Here is a 20,717-nt window from a genome sequence, read left to right on the forward strand (position 1 = left end):
CAATTGAGGTTAGGTTCTGGGAGAGAGAAAAACATTAAAGCGAGTAAGCAGATATCTTCGCTATGTGTTAGAGTGAAATGCCAAATCACACGCACACTACCACAAAACTAATCACACGACTGAAATGTCAAAAGAAGACAAGACTTTTTGATTCCGCTCCTCTTGGAAAAAAAGGAATTTTACTACAAAATATTCACACCCACAATGGACAATGCAACCAAAGAGAAACTTGAGCAGCTTATCGGTGAGTTTAAAGAGTTTTTAGAGCTATGAAAAAAACTCGTTGAAAGGGCTTAAAAGTTGGTGAAATGAAACATTTTGCTTCCACAGATCGTGCAACAAATCCATCAACAGGAGATTTGGAAGTAGCAGCCATGGATGCCTTCTGCTATGCAGTTCGGAATGATCCCACCATCAGTACACTAGCCACAAAACTTCTAGCCGAGAGAATTCAGTCTACAAATAAGAAGGAAGCCCTCAATGCACTTGAATTGCTGGAGGAATCTGTGGCACGATGTGGGGATGATTTCCGGGGGAAAGTCAACACATTCCGTTTCCTGAATGAGCTCATTAAGCTCGTATCGCGAAAATACAATGGTGACACAACGGATAAGGAAGTAAAGGATAGAATTCTCGATCTTATGCTGCTGTGGACGAAGCAGTATCCGGAAGAGAAGAAGGTACAGGAATCCTACAATATGCTACTTAAGCAGGGCATTGTACACGAACCCAAACAAGATATAAAGCTCAATAGTGCCCCGGCGAAACCTGCGGCAAAGAGTAGTAAACCCCCCGAGGATCCAACTACAGTGAGATTCAGGCAACTTCTCTGCAGCAATAATCCTGCGGATCTACAGGCAGCTCAGATTATGATGGTGAACATGGTGAGAGAGGAGGAGAAGAAGATACTTAGGGTAAAGGAATTGGAACGTGGAAAATCAAATGTTGAACTTCTAAATGAGATGATTGACCAATTTGACTGTGACAGCACATCAATGGATGATTGGTCATTGATAAGGGATCTCTTTGAGAATTGCAAGGAAGTTCAACCGACGATATTGCTCCTGGCACAGGATCAAAATCAAACTGAGCAGGTGATCTGTGATGCACTTGAAACCAATGATCGCCTCAATCAAGTTATGGAGAAATTCAACACGCTCGTCATGAAGAAAGCCCCCGAGGCTGGTCAGGAGCGCCGGAGCGTGCCAAAGGAAAATAATCTCGACTCCTTGATTGACCTTCCAGCTGCTGCAGGAGGGGCAAGTGCTGCCCCAAAAGAGACTAAACCCCAAGATGATATGAATGAATTGAGTGACATCTTCAGTTCAATTCAAACAAACTCCTCAGCAAGCATTCCATCAGTCTTCGATGACGTGGACATTCTAAAACCATCGCCTGTTACGGAGAAACCTGAAGATCTCCTTCTCCCGGACATTGCATTACCCACGAATAGACAAACACCGAAGGCAGAGTCCAAACCTCCCGGAAAGCCCTCAATTGACATCGACAGCCTCGTGAATGAGATGCTAAAGACTTCCCAAAGTTCTCCGGCTAAAATTCCCGAAAAGCAAACAAATGCCCTCGATGGCATCACCGTTGACATCGATAAGTTGGTTCCGGATGAGAAAAAGGAGCCCAGAGTGGTATTGGATCAGCCTAAAGGTCTTCGGGTGTTGCTCAATTTCACCCATACGCATCCCAAACCAAATGTAGCTGTGATTGTGGCCACAATTGCCAATCAATCCACAGAAAATATCAGTGATATCCACTTTGGGGCCACTATTAATCCCGAAATGGCATCTTCTGGAGCTCATGTCAAACTCCAAGAACCATCAGGAACATCCCTCGCAGGTGTAAAACCCTTCCGTTCAGCCGTTGAGGATATCACACAAGTTATTCTCATTGAGAATCCCTCTCGGGACGATCTCAGTCTTCTCTGCACCGTGAAATATGCACCAAACTTTCATCAGTCAATTACTGTGGAACACCTTTCAAATCTCCTGGATTAGGCGCATTGCACACATCCACTTGCACGTACTTTAATTGTCTCTCATTTATTTTTTTTTTCTCCTTACTTATGGCTTAAAAAAACTCTTAAGGATCAACATCTAATGAAGGTGGAGTTGTACAAAAAAAAAGAAGAAGCGAAAAATCATCTAACTTACAAAATCACATTGACAATGAAAATGATAAACTGCGCGGCCCAGAGAAGAGGAGGAACTTCACGCCACCACATCATCTCTAAAAGCGAGTGCAGTGATGGCACGCTGATGTCCAATGTACTCCCGGTCGACTTCTTGTGTACTGATATTCCACAGCCTCGCTAATCCGTCAGAGGAAGCTGTGAACAGGTACTGTGAATCAGCACTGAAGGCAGCATCCCAGACCCAGCGCTTTGAATCAATTTTTAGCTCACGATATGGAGTAAAATCGCTGGTGTTCCACAATTTTGCCGTACCATCAGCTGAAGTTGTGAGGAGGAGGCTGAAAATGGAAAGGAGGACGTTAAAAGAAATTTTATTAGATAAAAGCTACAAAAAGATCCGAGTAAATAACTCAAAGGGCTTGCAAAAAGCAAGAAGAGTTTCCTTGATAAAACATTTAAGATCTCATGAAGCTTCTATTTTGCCACAGTCAAATTAAAATCAGAAAACTGCAGCTAAACGATCTTAACTTTTTTTTTCAAACTGAATATTTTGATCTTGTCTAACAAGTTAAAGAAATTAGTTTCAAAATTAATATTTCTAAACTATTCCAGCCTACAATTTATTTGTTTGGATGCTTAAATGCAGCTTCTAAAAAAGTATTACCTACACCTATCTATATTTTAATTAAAAATGAAAGCCCTAAAAAATATATAATTGAAAAAAAGCTTCTGTCTCCTTATATTAGTTAAATTCCGCCATTATAATCGCAGCTGTTCTTAAGTTCCCATATTAAATTTTCATTAGAGCTGTATATAAAAATATCAAAATAAAATAAAATGAAAAAAATGATCATCTTTTAGAGAAAAATTCTCCGAAATCTCCAGTTTTTTATATCCTCGGATTGACGCACATCCTTTAACGCCCCAGAAGGAGCACTAGGGGAACCCTGGGGTAAAATGATGAATTTTTGGGAGATAATTTTTCCTGAGTTCCGTGGAAATATTTGAGATTTCTCATGACAACTATCTAATAGGAACTTTTCCGGGCTACAACTTTGTCTCAGACGATTTTTCTCTATCTCAAATGCTTTTTCAGGCCATTTTTCAAACCCTTGCTCATTTGCCTGTTCCAAAAATCCTGGGGTATAACGGTTAATTGCGTTTTTTTTCCGCAAATCTCAATTTAATGAAATTATTTTAGCAAGGTACTATAATATCTATTGAGAATGAGAGATTTATGTAACAATTAAAACTTTTTTTTAATTAAAAAAAATACAAAAAATAAAAAAAAAAAAAGTTTAGTTTAAGAAATTTTTATTTTTTTTTTTTGTTTATAAAAATTGGTAATAGTGAGTTATTAAATATCCTAAATTGTAAGTAATATTAAGGGTGATTAAGGAAATTTTCTGTCTAAAATTTAAAAAATTATTTAAAAAAAAACACCAAATTCACCATTTTGCCCCAAGGGGTACTTTTTACTATCAGTGTTCTACGGGAAAACTCGGAAAATTCAGATTAGATTCGTGTTTAGCAATAGTTACCCTGTCTAAAAATGCATTTGGATAAAAAAAATTGCAGAGAATTTCGCAAAAAATTAATTTGTATAGTTGAGAGGTCAGAGTAACTTTGAGGTTCGAAAAATTTGTTTTTCAAATAAAAGCCAAATTATTGGATCAATTATTATGAAACTTTCTAGGCTTAGGCATGGGTATGAAATGCAACTACTGACAAAATTAGACAGATTAGCTTCCACAGCTTCTTGAGATATTAATTTTTATTTTTTCCGATTCACGTTTTTACCCCAGTTACCCCTATAGCTCCTACAAAAATCTCATATTTTTAAAACAAATCAAGAAAGAATCTTGTCCGGAATTCATTAAAAATCGATTTTTTTTTTCAAGAATTAAAGGAAAAAACAATTTCTTACCTGGAATCTGGACTGAATTTGCACTTCAGGCCATATTTTTTGTGTGCATCGAGTTTGTGTTTTGGCTGGAGGACACTCAATTTGCTGCTGGATGTCGTATTGAGACTCCAAATGTAGCAATTCCCCTTGACATTAACAGCCGCCATGAGGGCCCCATTGGGACTAATTGCAATTGATTGAATGGAGGCATCCACCTCCGGAATGAGTTGCTCATGGGCATCGGACTTGACATCCCAGAGGTAGACGGCCCCATTTTGAGCTCCTATAGCCATCTCCACTTGATTTGGATGCAGACAGACGGAATTTATGGGGCACATACAGTCGAACATCCTCTTACATGCTGGATTATTTGAAGTCATATCCCAAATCCTCACATGGTGATCCTCTCCACCGGTAAACATCCACTTGCCAGTTTCCTGGAACGTAAAGAGGTGAATTAAATTACCGGAATGACCACATCCCACCTGGGAGATCTTACTTCGAAGCCCACACTTGAGATGTTCTTCGTAACCCCGTCAAAATTAATAAGTGGATTGTTGTTCTGAGCACTCTGCAAAAAAAAAAACGTAAAAATATTATTTTGGAGGAAATTCCGTAAGAAGCAACGGGAATAGAGTCATCTGTAGAGATTGCAAAAGATAAGCTCCACGAACCATGTCATAGAGCCGGATATGCTGATATCCACATGCTGCCAACATTGTACGTCCAGGGGTGATTTCCAGGGCATTAACTTGCTGCAGGAGAACAAAGAGACATTAGAAATTGCATAGGTACACACATCCCGGCATTCTCATCTTACCGAATCTGAGTGCTGCATCGTTCTTAAACAAATCCCCGTGTGTGCTTGCCATAATTTAATTGTATGATCGTATCCGCCAGTAGCTAGAGTTAAGTGATCACCCTCACCGTCGCCCATTGTGTCCAGGAAGCAAGGGAAAAATCAGAACAGAACTAGCACAATTCTACCAAATATTGCGGATACAAAGCGAACAAGAACCAAACAGTGAGGTTAGGAATAAAACCCGACGGGACCTATGACGAAATTTTCTTTTTCCTGCAAATGTGAAACATTCGAAACATTAATTTGAAAAATATTCGTTACAAATGATTAGAGATTTTTACAAAAAAAAATTTACAGTAATTTCTTTTTAGATAATGAAATAGATTTTTCCGAATTGAAAACTAATATTTTATTAAATTATTTTGGTTGAAAAGAAATAAAGATGTAAAATGTAAAGATAAATATAAAATATAGCATGGATGGAACAGTATAAAGCGAAAGAACGGTAAGTAAAACTTACGGGCTGTGATTCTTTCTTTGTCAGTGAAATGAGAAAAAAACTGAAAATTGAGGATGGGCAAATTTTGAGGAAGGCTTTCTCGCGCACCGAATCACAGCCAACGCGAAGAAATTATGTGAAAAGCCTTAATCGTGGGCGTTGGCTGTGATTCGGTACGCGAGAAAGCCTTCCTCAAAATTTGCCCATCCTCAATTTTCAGTTTTTTTCTCATTTCACTGACAAAGAAAGAATCACAGCCCGTAAGTTTTACTTACCGTTCTTTCGCTTTATACTGTTCCATCCATGCTATATTTTATATTTATCTTTACATTTATATATTATCTTTACATTTATTTATTTTTACCTCTACATTTTTATATGTATATATAATATATATTTATGCATTTATATATATTTTACTTCACTTTTGTATATGTATATATAAAACGCCCCGCTTCGCGGGGCGCTGGACTTAAATAACTTAAGACATGCAACCTAAACTTTAAAAAGCGATATCTCCGGAACGGCTACATAGATTTTCTTCATTTTTGGCATGGTGTTAGGTATTATAGTCAACTATAACATATCAAAATATGAAGCAAATCTATAAAGCGGTTCTCGAGATATTCATCGAAAACTCATCGAAAATTTTGTTTTTGATTTTAGCGCCCCTTGCGGTCACTTTTGAAACTTGCAATGTTCTAGAGAGTTGTAGCGTTTGTTAAGAGCTTTCATTTGAGCCCGAATTGGTCAAAATCGGTCAAGCCGTTCTCGAGTTATAGCCGATTTTCGATTAAAAATTGTGGCGGCCATATTGACTAAACGGCTTGACCGATTTTCGAAAATGAGGTATCGTTGGAAAGGTCTTGATGGCCCCTACAACATATCAAAATTTCAGACCTCTAGATAGAACAGGGACTGAGATATAGCGAAAACAAAATTTCGAGGTTATTCAAAATGGCGGACGGAAGGGTGGGGGGTTGGATTTGACATCATAATCGGATGTCCTCCACCCGATATATGAACTTTGCCGTTGACCGGAAGTCTCTATCTATTACCGTTCTCTTGTAATTCAGCGAAAGGTTCCGGCCGGCCGGCCGGCCGGACGGCCGGACGGAACAATTTTTGGCGCATACGTTTTTTGGAATGTAGGGACCCTAATTCGTGGTCATCCCAAGTTTGAGCCCGATCTGACGACTTTCGATTTTAGAGTGTACACAGAAGCTGTGCTTCTTTGAAGAAAGAATCACAGCTAAAAAAAAGTATGCAAGACTAGGAAAACCTAATTTTTGTGTAAAAAATATATTTTTTTAGATTGTAGTTTTATTTTTGCGATAAAGAAGTTAAAGAAAAAGCAGAAAAACGTTGGGAGCAATTTTGGACAAAATAAAATATATTTTGTCTTTTGTGAAGTCTACAAAAGACATTTTATGAAGAGCAATTTTGAATAAAATATCTTTTGGGAGACTTTTGATATATTTTGTCGCCTTTTATGACGTGTTTTTTCTTTCGAGTGGAGAGTTTACAGATGGAAAAAATAAGAAGAAGATAACATTCCTATTAGGTTATGTTTACGTTTGGGGCAATTGAACAATCTGAACCTGAATCAATTTTTATGGAAATTCAAGTCAAGCATGTGTGTAGTCTATTAAGTACCCCAAGGATGTTTAGAAGACCAAAAAACCATCTGGCTTTTAGCTCATCAGTTCGATTTTCATAACACCAAGAAAATGTTAATGAGTCACTCTAATATGATTGTTTTACATGAATTGATTGACTCATATTTATTGCATTAATTAGCCCTACATATTTCGTTTTTGCACATAAAAACTCGCATCGGGAACATAGGGAAGGGATCTCTGACCCAAAATCCTGATTATATAGGGTTAGAACTTGTCAGCGATCTCCCAAATTCTTGCCGGAAAGACACAGAAATTTTCCATAACATTTTTGCGATTTTTGCCCAACACCGCGAAAAGGGAAAATGGACACAGCTAAATTGGCTGAATTTCATATCATTCCACAAATTTCCTTTGCACGAAGCTTCACAATTAACCGAAATTGCATTATTGTCCATTGCTATTTCGGGAAACATGACAGAAAACTTCTAAAAAATGCAATACGTAAACACCAGTTTGACAAAAGATTTTGATTTTATAAAAGCACCTCGACGAGATGCTTGTAAAACACAAAATATTTCTTGTGTAATGTATAAATTATTTTGTGCAAAATTACAATTCTCCTGTAAAAATCTTTTGTGGAGACGTTCTCACAAGATTGTCAAAAGATTGACACAAAAAATCTTTTGTCTTTTGTCTAAAATTGCATTAAACGTCAAAATTTTTCAGTTTTTCAAAATATTTCACCTTTTATTGTACCTAAAATTGCAAAAATTTCTTTTGTGGAGAGATTTACAAAAGTTTTAGAGAAATATTTTGTGCAAAATTACATTTAATGTCAAAATATTTTGTATTTTCAAAATATTTTGTCTTTTATTTTGTCCAAAATTGCTCCCGTTATTTTGGCAATTTTTATGCTTTTCCAGCCATTTTGTCTTTCCTGCTACATTTCCCGCGTTGAAAAATCACGTGGTTGAATGTCGGATATAAGAAATCTTGCAAAAAAGGACGAAAAGGACCAAAACATGGGACAAACAAGAAATAATGTGTAAATAGAATCAGAGCGAGAGGATGTAAACCTCACACCCAAAGGCAGACAACGACATTCCATTCCATTGTTGGCACCTTTTGACGCCTAAACAAAGGGCCGGGTCGCACCAACAGTGGCCCCGGGGATCTCAATGGACTGAGGAAATAAAAGAAAACATCCTGCTACGTGTCGGAATAATTAACCGAGTGAATTGGTGACTAAAGTAGCTTTTAGTGTACCAAATTCCAATCTCCTACCTCACAACAGTCTCTCGAGTGAGATTCCCTGAAAATCTCTTGAGCGAGTGCAATTCGAGGTATTGAGAAAGATCTTGTTGGTGCGCTATTTCAATGGAAATTCACCTTCATTGTGTGAGACGATCGAGAGGCAATGGAGGGAGGTAAAAAGTAAGAATTTTGTAAAGGAAATGGGAATTAAAAAAAAACATTTGAACAGTTTATATGTCCGTTTAGCTTTTTTTTTAATTTTTAATTTTAATTGAGTTTTTTAATGACTTTTTTTAGTAAGTAGTAAGGAAATAGTTCAGTAACTATTTCCTTTTCATTCAGTAAATAATTTTTCAAAATGGATTGAAGTCAATTTCTAAAGTTCTTAAAAATCATAAAAATGACCCAAATTTTTCAATTACACTCGTGCCTTGGCATAAGATAGTCTAGGATGTACTGCTCTCGCGTATTGAAAATAATGAGTGTGAAGAGTATATCCTAAACTATCTTATGCCAAGGCACGGCTGTATTCAATTTTGATGAAAATTTTTGAGTATAGAAAATTTAGGAATTGAATTTATAAAACATGAATTAAAAAATTTATTTCAATTACTGAATTAATTTTAATTAAAGATTAACTAGAAAACTAATTATCTAAAAACTCCTAGTAGACTCAAACTTCCCGAAAGTTTTATTAAAAAAAAAGTGATCAAGGATTCTAAAAGAGATATTATATTATTTTCACCAATATTAACATAAACGGAAATTCAACTGACTATAAAGGCATGAAAATCTCTTTAGAGAAAATTTGGTTTTCCTTTTTTTTTCTTTCAAAAGAGCACACCTGCACATTCTTAAAGAGGTAATGTTATCTCATCGAGTCTAAGCTTTTGCCAAACTTGCAATTATGTAGTTTTAGTACGAACACATTTTTCTTTAATTGAACTTTTAACAGAAAAAAAGAAAATATTAAAATTTGAAAATATTTCTAATCAAATGCAATCCATTTCAAATTGGTTAGAAGATAGTAATTTTTTAGTATGTTGTTGAGAGTGTTGGGACTATCAAAATATTTCCAACGCAACACTATACCCCCAAGAAATAAAAAAAAATGGTCAAGCAATCTAAAAAAAATTTTTGTGATTCTTATAATATCTCTAAAGCACGATCTATTTGTGATGGAATAACTAGAAATTGTAAAGTTTCCAATTTACAATTAATTTAGAGCTTTAAGGGAGGTGGGAGGATATCTCCGTGAGGGAGATCCTCCCCCTTAAAGGTAACCACGAAAAACTTCTTCAGCTCCGTCTTCATCATCTCCTTCTTGTGATACGACGGCGGCGCATTTTATTTCTTTCGTGCCTTTTTCCACATCTCCCCAAGAGCCATGATTCATGTTCACACCAGGTTTTGTGGTTTTCGGCGGCATCTAAAGTGTTGTTATATGGCGCAGAAGGAGCGAAAGAAAAAAAGCCCCATAAGTAACAGACAACCAGCATACCTTTGGAGATTATCGTCTCAATACTTGTGTAGTCGTGGTTGTCTTTTGATACCTTTTCCTCAATCTTATATATACGTGAACATATTGTTGTGGAAGCCCATGAGCCCAACGTGATGCACAACACCATGTTTCCGTTTGTTGGAAACGCATTATGCGCGCTTCATTCACTCCAAACAGCCCTGATTCCCCCAATAGCGCATCAGAATTAAAGGATAGAGGAATCACGAATATATTGGGACGTGAGGGAGCGAAAAAAAAATATTTTTCGCTCGCAGAGTTAGCATTTCGTACCATTATATTGTAATTTTATATGCCCAATGTGCAATGCAGTGTGAGCTTTTAAATGGAAAGATCATAAACAGCAAGAAAACATGAAATATAATGAGAAATTAAATTCTCACATGAGACTATGAGGCAGTTAAATTCGTTACTTTTTGATATTTATTTAATATTTCGACCTTATTTTAATAAGTAAAATAATTCATTATAATTATTATAAATCACATGCGAGCTTTTCTAATTTTAATTCTTCGAGATAGAAAAAAAAAGTTATGGTAATTGACTGCAATAAGCTGCAGTATTTTCTTTTATTCGTTTTATTCGATAAAGAAATTCACCCACTTCCAGCCACTGCCAAGAATAAATATCTTGCGGCCACTGCAGTCTAAGCATTCGTTAAGAACTTTTCAATGAAAAATGGAGTTTTTTCAAAACTCAAGGTCATCCGATCGGGCTCAAACTTGGTATGAGCACAAATTAGGGTCCCCACTTTCCATTTTAGGTGTGAATCTTCGACAAAACACAGCTTTGGTGTACAAGCTAAAGATGTCATCAATAACAAAAAAATATGTATGTTCGAAATACTCTCCGGATCGTCGCCTGTCCGTCTTACCGAAATACAATGCTAAATTGTAAAAGACTTGTAATAAAAAGAAAATAAAAAATATAAAACGGCTAGAAGACATTAGATTACTTATGAGGTTAAATTCACGTTTCTACCCACGCGTCCGCCATTTTTAAAAACCCAAAATTTCATTTTTGCTCTATCCTGTGGCTTAATATGTAGAAATCTGAAAATTTGGTATATTATAGTGGCCATCTTTAATTTTACAACGATAGCTCAATCTTTTTGAAAGTCGATCAAGTCATTTGACCGTTTAGCCAATATGGCCGACTGAATTTTTCTTCTATAATCAGCCATATCTCCTGTTCTGCTCGTCCGATTTTAATCGAGTCAGAGTTAAATAAAAGTTCTCACAATGCTCTACATCTTTAGTTCTTGAGATGAAGCATCAGAATTCTCATTTAAGTCCAACCAACTAGTTTTTAGAAGAGACACTCATATAGTCGTTATAAAATCCCGTCAAACCATCAGACAATATGTCAGACTGTGCATCTTGATTAATACATGATATTTGTTGAAATAAATTGGTGTAAGTCTGCAATATGCATTTCCCTGCTATCTTTCTCCCTCTTTCCCAGCACATGTTCAATTGGGGAGCTCTTTCTTGCACACTAGTACTGCAAAATCTCTCATAGTCGGTGGAAATGGTGGAAAATTGTGCGGTTTTTCCTCTCTGCGCTATCCCTCGGAGTCGCCTTTACCCATGTGTGGCGATCATCGGATATGCATTTGAGTGTGGTTGTCTCTCTCTCGATCATGTGACGACACAAGCACACAAGCCCAGCTGAGGTGATGTGTGCCTTGTACCGCGCTATGTGTGACTGTACTGCCTCTGCGTATACGGTGCGCATTGAATTCGCATTGAGAGCGGACTCGTGAGCTCAGTTGAACGCGATCTGTGGAAGAAATTACACCTAACGCTCGAGCACGCTCTCAAAGATATACCCTGAGAAGTCTATATAGACAAGTTCTACTTTTTCAAAGTTGGTGGTGTGACCCGTGTGTGATTGCACGGGCAAAGGCACGGATTTTCTTCTTATAAAATTCCTGTGTGACCAACAGCGAAGAGACCCATCAATTGAGGATATTTTGCACAAGTGATTATCCGGGATTTGGGATGGAGTTGGGCATTTTTTCCCTCCCTAGTTTGACCTCTAAGGAAATTTTCTCAATAGAGCTCTCTATGTAATGAAAATTCCGATGTCCATTGCAATGCATCTACGTCATGTTCTATCTCTCACACATTTGTCGTCTCTTCTAAACTTTCCACTATTAATGCAATTTTTTATGCACTTCTAATTCTTATAGCTATATTATGTATATTTTTCACCTGACCTTTCCATGTGGGGGCAGTGTGTTTAATGTGGAAGCAAGTCAATAGAGAGTGCTAAAATGAAATTACTTTCGATTTTTCCTGCGATTGAGAGTTCTTTGGCGGGCCACACGGGGTTTTTTTTGCACCTCACCTCCCTCCCCTTATACGCCGCTCATTTTGCTCAATGATCTCAAGTGTGATGTGTAAGAAAGAAAAAAAAAACTGCTACATCTTAAGAATCAATCCGCAATTTGTTCGCGATAGAGCTTGGGAGGTAATATAGAGAGAGGCAAATGCTGAGAGCGCGCGCATAAAAAAGTGCTGGAAGTTCTTGTGTGGTGGCCGTTGGTGAATATAATATATTGAAAGAAAAGCAGCAACAGCAGCAGCTTCATCTATATAAAACTAGTTCTCTAATTAATTAATTAATTTTTTTCTTTTCCACAACACGATGTTGTGAAATTTTCTCGACACTCTTGTATTATTTTTCCACACATATACTTGTATAAGAAACACGCGCGAACGCGAAAATTGCCAATTCACAGTCGCGCTATTCTTATTTGATTAAAATCATTAAGTTATTGTAATTTATTAGTTGGACTTTGCTGTTTTTTTTTCTTACCTCCTTGTCAGCATCCAGTGTTGCGGGGACATTCGCAATGCGACAAGCCCCCTCAATGGAGTTGTCCCCGGCAAAAATGAACAAGGTGCGCACATTCTCAAAATGTACATTGTGCGACGGATTTATGAGCAAGTCTTTTTAGCTTTTCAAATTTAACCATTTAAAGGTTGAATTCTCGCAGCAGCACCGTCTGTTTTCGAGACCCTTGTGCTCTATAATTAGTCTGTCGTGTTGTTCTTCCCATCTCTCCTTTTTTTCGCTTTTCTTTCCCTTCAATTTCACGCACGTGCCGGATCCACACCAAAATGCACCTCCTTCCTGTCCCAACAATCCCAACCTCCTGCAGTTGGCGGTGTACCCAAAGCCGCCGCCACACTGAGAATCCACATTGCATTATATACCGTCTTGACCACTTTTTCTTCCACCTACCCCAGTGTACCTTTAACACAGCGCATGTAATTAATTCTCACCTCCTTCCCAATATACCCATCTTATCAGTTCTCCTTCTCTTACCCACCGCGACTGCTCTAAAGACTTTACGCGCGCGATAATGTAAATGATTTTTTATCAACATCGAAAACCTCTCTTGTGCCTCAACACCAACATGAATCTCTCTCATCAATGGACACCACCAAGGCATATGTAAAAAAAAAACAAGCCAAAAACTCATTCTGTGGAGCTTTCGACGGTAGACAAAAATTGAAATTTAATAATGTGTTAAGTTGAAAGAAAATTAATAAGGCACAGCACGATTCCATTAATTGCAAGCCCGTTCATTCACTAGTGTGGCTGTTTTTTTTTACTGCTGACTCCTCACCTTTTTTTTTCTTATACGCCTCATTTGTACGTTTTGTCTCTATGAACGTTCTTGTGAATGGAAAGGAGAGAAAAAGAACATTGTTGAGTGCCAAAAGGGGCACAAAATGGTCCGAGCATTCATGCGAGAGAGATAGAATTATTAGATAGAATGCTATACATAGTTACATATATACAAGAAATTTGGTACACTGAACGACAAATGCGGGGCTTTTACATTTTTGCACCGATTGTCAACGCAGCGTAAACCATAATATACCAGATGGGCGCACTCACGTCGCGGTGACTCATTCAGCAGCGGTGTCTTGGACTTGTGGCGTAAGAGAATACCTGATTTTTCTGGATTCTTTGCAAGAGTTTATAGTTATTCTATAAGAAAGTTTGGAACAAAGACCCGCAGACTTTCGCACATTTGCATATGATAGCCATTTGTTGCTGCTGCTGACGTCAATCGACAGCTATTTTTATGCATTAATAATAATTTTAGAATCAAATCAATGAAAAAAAAAGAAGTAAACTTTATGCGTGGGATACATCTTTGATTGACTCACCTAAATATTAGTTTTTTGGCTAAGAAGCATTTTTTTCCGTTAAGAAACGCAATGGATTCCTAAATAAAAAAAATTACAATAATTAAGTAATATAAAATGTAATTAAATAAGAAGGATTTCTAAGCCCCACATTGATATGAATACCTACATAATATCCATCTCGAGGGAAAAATATGCACATTTTTCATAGAAAATTATGCGAAAAAATTGATTTGCTGTTTTTTTCATTCTCTCTTCTAGAACGACGATCTTCACCACCCCATAAAATACATGAAGCAATAAACAAAGCAATTAACTTATAAAAATTCTCAAATGAATTTTAATTAGCTCCCAGGAGCCAAGTGACGCTGTGAGTTTTCTTGAACAAGAAGAGACTGCAAACAAAAAAAAATCTTGAAGATTTTCCTTCGTGAAAAGTGAGTGGAAGTGAAGGCGTTTTGAATGGAGTTTTCTCCTAGTGTGGAGAATTTCAATTGTTGGAAATATTGTTCAATATGTCACATTATCAAGAGCGATTAAAAATACTCCATGATCATATAAAATCGTACAAACAATCGAAGGTAAAGTTGATAGTGGAGGGAATTTAGCGCGTCTGAGTACATTGAACACTGAGAGAAAACATTTACAAATACCCCCCTCGAGACACAAGTGTAACCGCGAGTGTTTTAGAGTGTTTATTTTATTTAAAAGGAGACAAAGCTCAAGGTGGAGGTGATCCTTTAAGGGATTCTGAGACTGTTGAGTTTTTATCAAATTAAAGCAAAAAGAAGAGAAATATAGCTGCAAAGATGGCAAATTCACGAAGATCTCTGCTATTCTTTATTTTTTGTGCCATAACTTCTATTCAGTGGCGAGAAATTCCGCATATTGTGGACGCCCGAAGGACTCATCTCATTGAGGACGACGGCCCAAGGCGAACTCATCGCCCAGCCGGTGAGTACACCACACAATTTCCCAAAAAAGCATTTTTTTCTCAACTGCATATGCTGCACCCAAGGTGAATAAGCGGAGCTCTATTTGCTCCACTTTTTTACATCATGGGGCTTCACTCTTAATTGTCTTACAATACCCCAGACACTCCCCCTCATCCCACCCAACCTGACCCAGGCGGTAGCACATCGAGTGTCTCAGAGAAAAAAATGAGGCATGTTTTTATTTTATTGCCATAAAACGCTCGCGCGCGAGAATTAATTGATAAAGCTTGGGTATATGAGGCATCAACTGGCATGGGTATACTTTTTCATCCATTCCACGTCACACTTTTCCACTGTGAGTGAGAATTTTCATGTTGGCTTTCCCGCCAGCATATGAAGGGAAAAAAAAAGAAGATCGCACACTCCAGAAATTTGGTACAAAAGTTCAACGGCCAGATGAGGCGGGAATCGGATGTGTGTGTATGCGTGACTCAATTAAAGCCCCCAAAAATCCGCGCTCGCGCCAAAAACCAAACACTATGGGCAAATAAATGGACGGTGGGAGGTGAAACTGCGAGCAAAATGACATGAGAAAGGAAGAAATATGGGAGAAAAGTCTCCCGAGGAGGTCAGTTTTGAAATAAAGCAAAAAGTTCTTCTCAGACGCATTACGCGAAATTTTGTGCGAAATCTTTTAACATATAATTTTCATATTAAATACAAATAAGACTCAAATTCAGCAAGTTCTGAAATGTAATTTTTAAACACCATTAGGTAAAACTGGAAGAACCTTTTTTTCCTTGCTGTGGCAAAGTCATCAAATAAAATTCGCGACATTTAAGAACTCATCCCAGACGCAGGTTTTTTTTTTCATTTTCACTTTCAGCGGCATGTTCTCTTTTGCTTGAGAAGTAAAAATATAAATGTGAATGCAAAGTAAAATATAACGGTAAAATATAAATATATATAGCTACATGGTACAGATTAAGCAGAAAAGGGAATGTACATGGTAAGTTTCACTTACGGGCTGTGATTCTTCCTTCAGAGGTCAGTCTAAGTGTGATATTTGATATAAGTTTGGTGGTGCAAACTCTGGGGGAAGGCTAACTCGCGCATTGGCTGTGATTCGTGGCGCGAGTCATCCTTCCCCAGAGTTTGCACCACCAAACTTATATCAAATATCACACTTAGACTGACCTCTGAAGGAAGAATCACAGCCCGTAAGTGAAACTTACCATGTACATTCCCTTTTCTGCTTAATCTGTACCATGTAGCTATATATATTTATATTTTACCGTTATATTTTACTCCGCATTTATATTCATATACCTTATATATAAGGCGCCCCGCTTCGCGGGGCGCCTAAGAATTTGCGTATTAATTAAATAAAAAATTAAAACCCTTATATCTCCTGAACGGCTCCATAGATTTTCTTAAATGACCTGTCGTTGGAAAGGTCTTGACCTCAGCTATAACATACTGAAATTTTAACGTAATGCATAGTTCAGTTATTGAGATATTTTGACTTAAAAATTTTGAAAATTCAAATAATTGATCTTAGCACCTCTCGCGGTCATTTCTCGAAATTGCAATGTTCTAGACATTTGTAGGGTTTCCAGAAACCTTTCATTTGCGCTTGAGTTGATCAAGATTGGACTTGTAGAACCCGAGATATGACATGCCAACTTTGAAAAGTTATATCTCGAGAACGGCGACATAGATTTTCTTCATTTTTGGCATGAAGCTAGATAATATAGTCAGCTATAACATATAAAAATTTGAAGAAAATGCATCGTTTAGTTATCGAGATATTCATCGTAAACTCATCGAAAATTTTGTTTTTGATTTTTGGCCCCCTAGCGGTCACTTTTGAAACTTCGGATGTTCTAGAGAGTTGTAGGGTTTGTTGAGAGCTTTAATTTGACCCCGGGTTGATCAAAATCGGTCAAGCCGTTTTCGAGTTATGGTCGATTTTCGATGAAAAATTGTGGCGGCCATATTGACTAAACGGTTTGACCGATTTTCGAAAATGAGGCATCGTTGGAAAGATCTTGATGGCCCCTACAACATATCAAAATTTCAGACCTCTACCTATAATAGGGACTGAGATATAGCGAAAACAAAATCGGGGTGTGTTCCAAAATGGCGGAAGGAGGGGTGGGGGGGTGGATTGGACTTCACCATCAGACGACATCAGGTCGATATACTAACTTTGCCGTTGACCGCAAGTCTCTATCTATTACCGTTCTCTTGCAATTTAGCATCAAACTACGGCCGGCCGGCCGGACGGACGGCCGGAAAATTTTTTTTGACATACGTTTTTTGGAATGTGGGGACCCTAATTCGTGCTCATACCAAGTTTGAGCCCGATCGGACAACATTGCATTTTAGGTGGTACACAGAAGCTGTGCTATTCTTTTCTTCGAAAGAATCACAGCTAAAAAATGTATTAATAAAAAATTATGGCTACTCGTGGCTCCGTGAGAATGTAAGATAATAAATTTTCTTTATACGCAAAAGTGGGTGCGTAAGTTCTAGCTCGTTTTTAGACAAGGGTGAATGTTCAAATAATATGGCATTTAGAGTTGATAAGAAAGTTTCTTAATTTTTATGTCAATACCCACTGAACAAATACTAAAAGAGAAGGTTCTTTTAAATTTATTGCGAGGAATCTGGGGGAAAAACAAGGGAAGTATTTGATTCGGGATTAAATATGATTAGAAATGTTAAAGATAGACAGTGGTCTTATCTTTAAGTTAACTTAATGCTTTACGTTGAATATTAATATACGAAAAATTAAAAACTAAAACGACAAAATATCTTTATTTAAATGTGAAAATTATTTATGGAAATATAAAATCGTCTAATTTTTTATTTTGAGTTCTATTGAACTGACCTTTAAAATTTGTTTTTAGTCTATTTTAGAAAATTTAAAACTGCATTATCCTTCTCTAAGACTGTCATCCTACAATCAAATATACTTTGAGAGAAAAACGAGGAATTTTTGAATGATCATCTATTAAATTTTAAAGCTAAATAGAAAATTTTTCAATTTATTTATTTATTTTATTAATTTAATCAACTTAATTAGTTGAAAGACCACATACGTGGCACACCACCAGGTATTAGTATTAATCATACCTATCATCAATTATTTGATTAAGTGATGAAGATGTATGAAATCTCTTGAAATGTCACCGTGTTGCCTCTCAGAATTTATCATAAAAGTTGAATACATATGACTTTTCATTTTTAGAAAATTTTCATTTAAAACAAACAAATTTCTCAAAATTTTCCAAAAGAATTACAACAATTTTCAATCTACAACAGCAAATTGTTTTGTTTGGCAATTGCTGTTTAATTTTAATAATATTTGGATGTGCAATAGCTTCATAGACAAAATATTTTATTGTTTTAACAATAAAATTCAAAATTCATATTTTCGATCATTTAAATAGATTGCGGTGTTTTTTTCTTGGACTGAAACCATGCATAAAATATAAAAGAATCTTCAGGAATATTTGAGAAACAATAATAGACTTTTAACACTGTAATGGCATGAGAAACGATTCATCTGTAAAATGAAATATGGTACCATTAGTAGATCTTCTCTTAAAGCGATCTCTCAAATCACATGCAAATATTCTCATTTATTTGACTTCTCATTGAGATTAAATTCAACTGAAAAAAAAACTCGCTTATTATCGAATTCAGCGATCCGAAAACATCGCAGTTCCTGTGTTAAGCATAGCGATATATCTTTTCAATTTTTGAGGCGCTAAAGATGTGGGAACCTCTGCAGTGACCCATTCGGAGCCGTATGTGAATTGGTGTGTAAACGTCCCGCAATGTGAAAAACGCTGACCAAGGCGTGAAATTGCTCACTGTCAATCACAGACTTTTCACACACAGTCCCCATAATGTGTTAAAATGCATGTGATGAAAAATTTTCGCATTAATCGATGTGTGAGCGCGCCCTCCCCCCATTTCAAATATAATGGCATGGGCACATACAGTGCTGAAGAATACATTCGACTATTTCTCACGTAAACATCTTAAAATAATATTTATCTGATAAATAAACGCTTCAAATCAGCCCAGCAAAGTTTATTTTCATCTTTTATTATATGAACTGAACACTGCTGAGTGATAAATGATAAACACCCTGTTTTTTTCTTTTAATGTGTATTTGTTAATCATTTTCCAGCAAGTCTATTTTGACGTTTTTATACACTCTCTCTCACTTGTCTATTAGTTGGTATACCACAATCGTGGCATACCAAGTATTGTAATCATCGGAAAAACCGACCACCTCAGATCGGGCTCAAACTTGGTATGAGCACGTTTTGGACATCCCACATTACAAAAATGGTGGTGGAAAATTTTTGATCCGGCCGGCCGTCCTGCCGGCCGGTGCGCCATACTTTGCCTTATAAGTCGAGAACGGTAAAAGATAGAGACTTCCGGTTTGAAGTTTTCTATAGAAATGTGGGTGTAAATTTTCTTTTTTTCGCATTTTCGAAATCCAAGATGGCCGCCATCCGCCATTTTGGAATATTGTCAACCACTTCCCTTATAGTTAGAGGTCTGAAATTTTAGTATGTTGTAGGGCTCAGTGAGACGTTTTCATCAACAATTCATACTTGACAATCGGTCAAGCCGTTTAGCAAATATGGCGGTCTAAAGCAAAAAGTGTTTTTTCGATATAACTTGAGAACGGCTTGACCGATTTTGATCATCTTGGTATCAAATTAAAGGTTTTAAGAAGCTCTACAACTATCTAGAACATTCCAAGTTCTAAAAAGTCCACAAGAGGCGCTAAATACTAAAACAAAAATTGCCTAACTTTAAGGGGCAATATCTTCGAACTCCGATCATAGATTTCTTTTAAATTTTGATATGTTGTAGCCTGGGTCAATATCTTTTACCAGTCCGAAAATGAAGAAAATCTATGTCGCCGTTTAGAAGATATGACCATTTGAAAAATTCTTGAATTTGAAAAGTTCTAAGAGTCATATCTCTTGAACGGCATGTCCGATTTTGCTCAACTTGGTATCAAATTAAAGGTTTTGCAATTATCTACAACTTTCTTAAACATCAGAAACCTCTAGAACCATTCCTTTAGGACGAAAAGTGCAAAAAACTGTTTTGGTAGAACAAAAAACCGCCATTTTGTGTTCTGGAGGTGACCTTGAAATGTATTGAAATATATGTCAGATTATAGCTTATTTGAATACCTTTCCAAAACTAGTCAAGGAATTTCTGTATGTGCAATAGAACTTGAGATATGACCTTTTTTATGCATCAAATTGCCAAATTTCACAAAAGATCGGCTTTGCCTACTAATTCTGCTCACAAATTAAATTACAACGCATAGACTGACCCATCCGCGTTGTGGTATACCAACTCTAATAACTGGACGCGTTATGATTGACTTTCTTATGTCTCCTATACCACCTTGTCTTATTAAATTTTGTGCGATTGTGTAGCGGAGGTGGGCTGTTGACGACGACAAACTTTCCCGCGTAGTGTGTCTCCCTTTGGCGCAATGTTTGTGTATTTGTCTGATCTCATTTCATTTGAAAGGTGTTACTGAATGAAATCCCATAAAAAGGCGCCAATTCTTATCAACCATGTCATTCGTTATCATTTTAATTATTATTATTAACTTTAACCACATTAACATTACAATTTTCAACACACATTTTCGCATTTCTTCCACAAACATCACACTCCTCGCATGACTTTTCCTTCCACCATCAAATCATCTTCCTCTCAAAAATCATATATACAACAACTTCTTCTTCTTCTCTTCTTTTTTTTCCTTCCCGATCTTCACATTGCCGTTCTGCCTTGTGAGTTTTG

General features: G+C 36.8%; 5 protein-coding genes across 5 annotated transcripts in view; 4 read left to right on the forward strand and 1 right to left on the reverse strand.

Annotated features, from left to right (window-relative positions):
- Window positions 1-20,717, forward strand: part of LOC129789442 (uncharacterized) — an 885,568-nt gene that overhangs the window by 214,762 nt on the left and 650,089 nt on the right. Inside the window, exon 6 of the transcript XR_008750445.1 lies at window positions 19,137-19,656. The gene's annotated coding sequence lies outside the window, so the exon portion shown is untranslated. The remainder of the gene's footprint in view (window positions 1-19,136; window positions 19,657-20,717) is intronic.
- LOC129789300 (chaoptin) overlaps window positions 1-20,717 on the forward strand; it is a 316,756-nt gene that overhangs the window by 124,786 nt on the left and 171,253 nt on the right. The gene's annotated exons all lie outside the window — the stretch shown is intronic.
- On the forward strand, window positions 100-2,996 carry LOC129789353 (ADP-ribosylation factor-binding protein GGA1). Its single transcript, XM_055826131.1, has 2 exons — window positions 100-244; window positions 331-2,996. Exons 1-2 carry the CDS (start codon window positions 205-207, stop codon window positions 2,007-2,009), a joined length of 1,719 nt encoding a protein of 572 aa, XP_055682106.1. The 5' UTR covers window positions 100-204; the 3' UTR covers window positions 2,010-2,996.
- Window positions 2,024-5,107, reverse strand: LOC129789439 (protein LST8 homolog). Its single transcript, XM_055826257.1, has 5 exons — window positions 4,873-5,107; window positions 4,727-4,807; window positions 4,552-4,623; window positions 4,074-4,489; window positions 2,024-2,484 (listed from the first exon to the last, which is right to left on the reverse strand). Exons 1-5 carry the CDS (start codon window positions 4,987-4,989, stop codon window positions 2,223-2,225), a joined length of 948 nt encoding a protein of 315 aa, XP_055682232.1. The 5' UTR covers window positions 4,990-5,107; the 3' UTR covers window positions 2,024-2,222.
- Window positions 11,516-20,717, forward strand: part of LOC129789310 (dorsal-ventral patterning protein Sog) — a 75,308-nt gene continuing 66,106 nt past the window's right edge. Inside the window, exons 1-2 of the mRNA XM_055826065.1 lie at window positions 11,516-11,731; window positions 14,179-14,871. Of these exons, the coding sequence (XP_055682040.1) occupies window positions 14,727-14,871 (145 nt within the window). The 5' untranslated portion in view covers window positions 11,516-11,731; window positions 14,179-14,726. The remainder of the gene's footprint in view (window positions 11,732-14,178; window positions 14,872-20,717) is intronic.

This window comes from Lutzomyia longipalpis, chromosome 2 (genome assembly GCF_024334085.1).
Source record: "Lutzomyia longipalpis isolate SR_M1_2022 chromosome 2, ASM2433408v1".
Classification (NCBI taxonomy): Eukaryota; Metazoa; Arthropoda; class Insecta; order Diptera; family Psychodidae; genus Lutzomyia; species Lutzomyia longipalpis.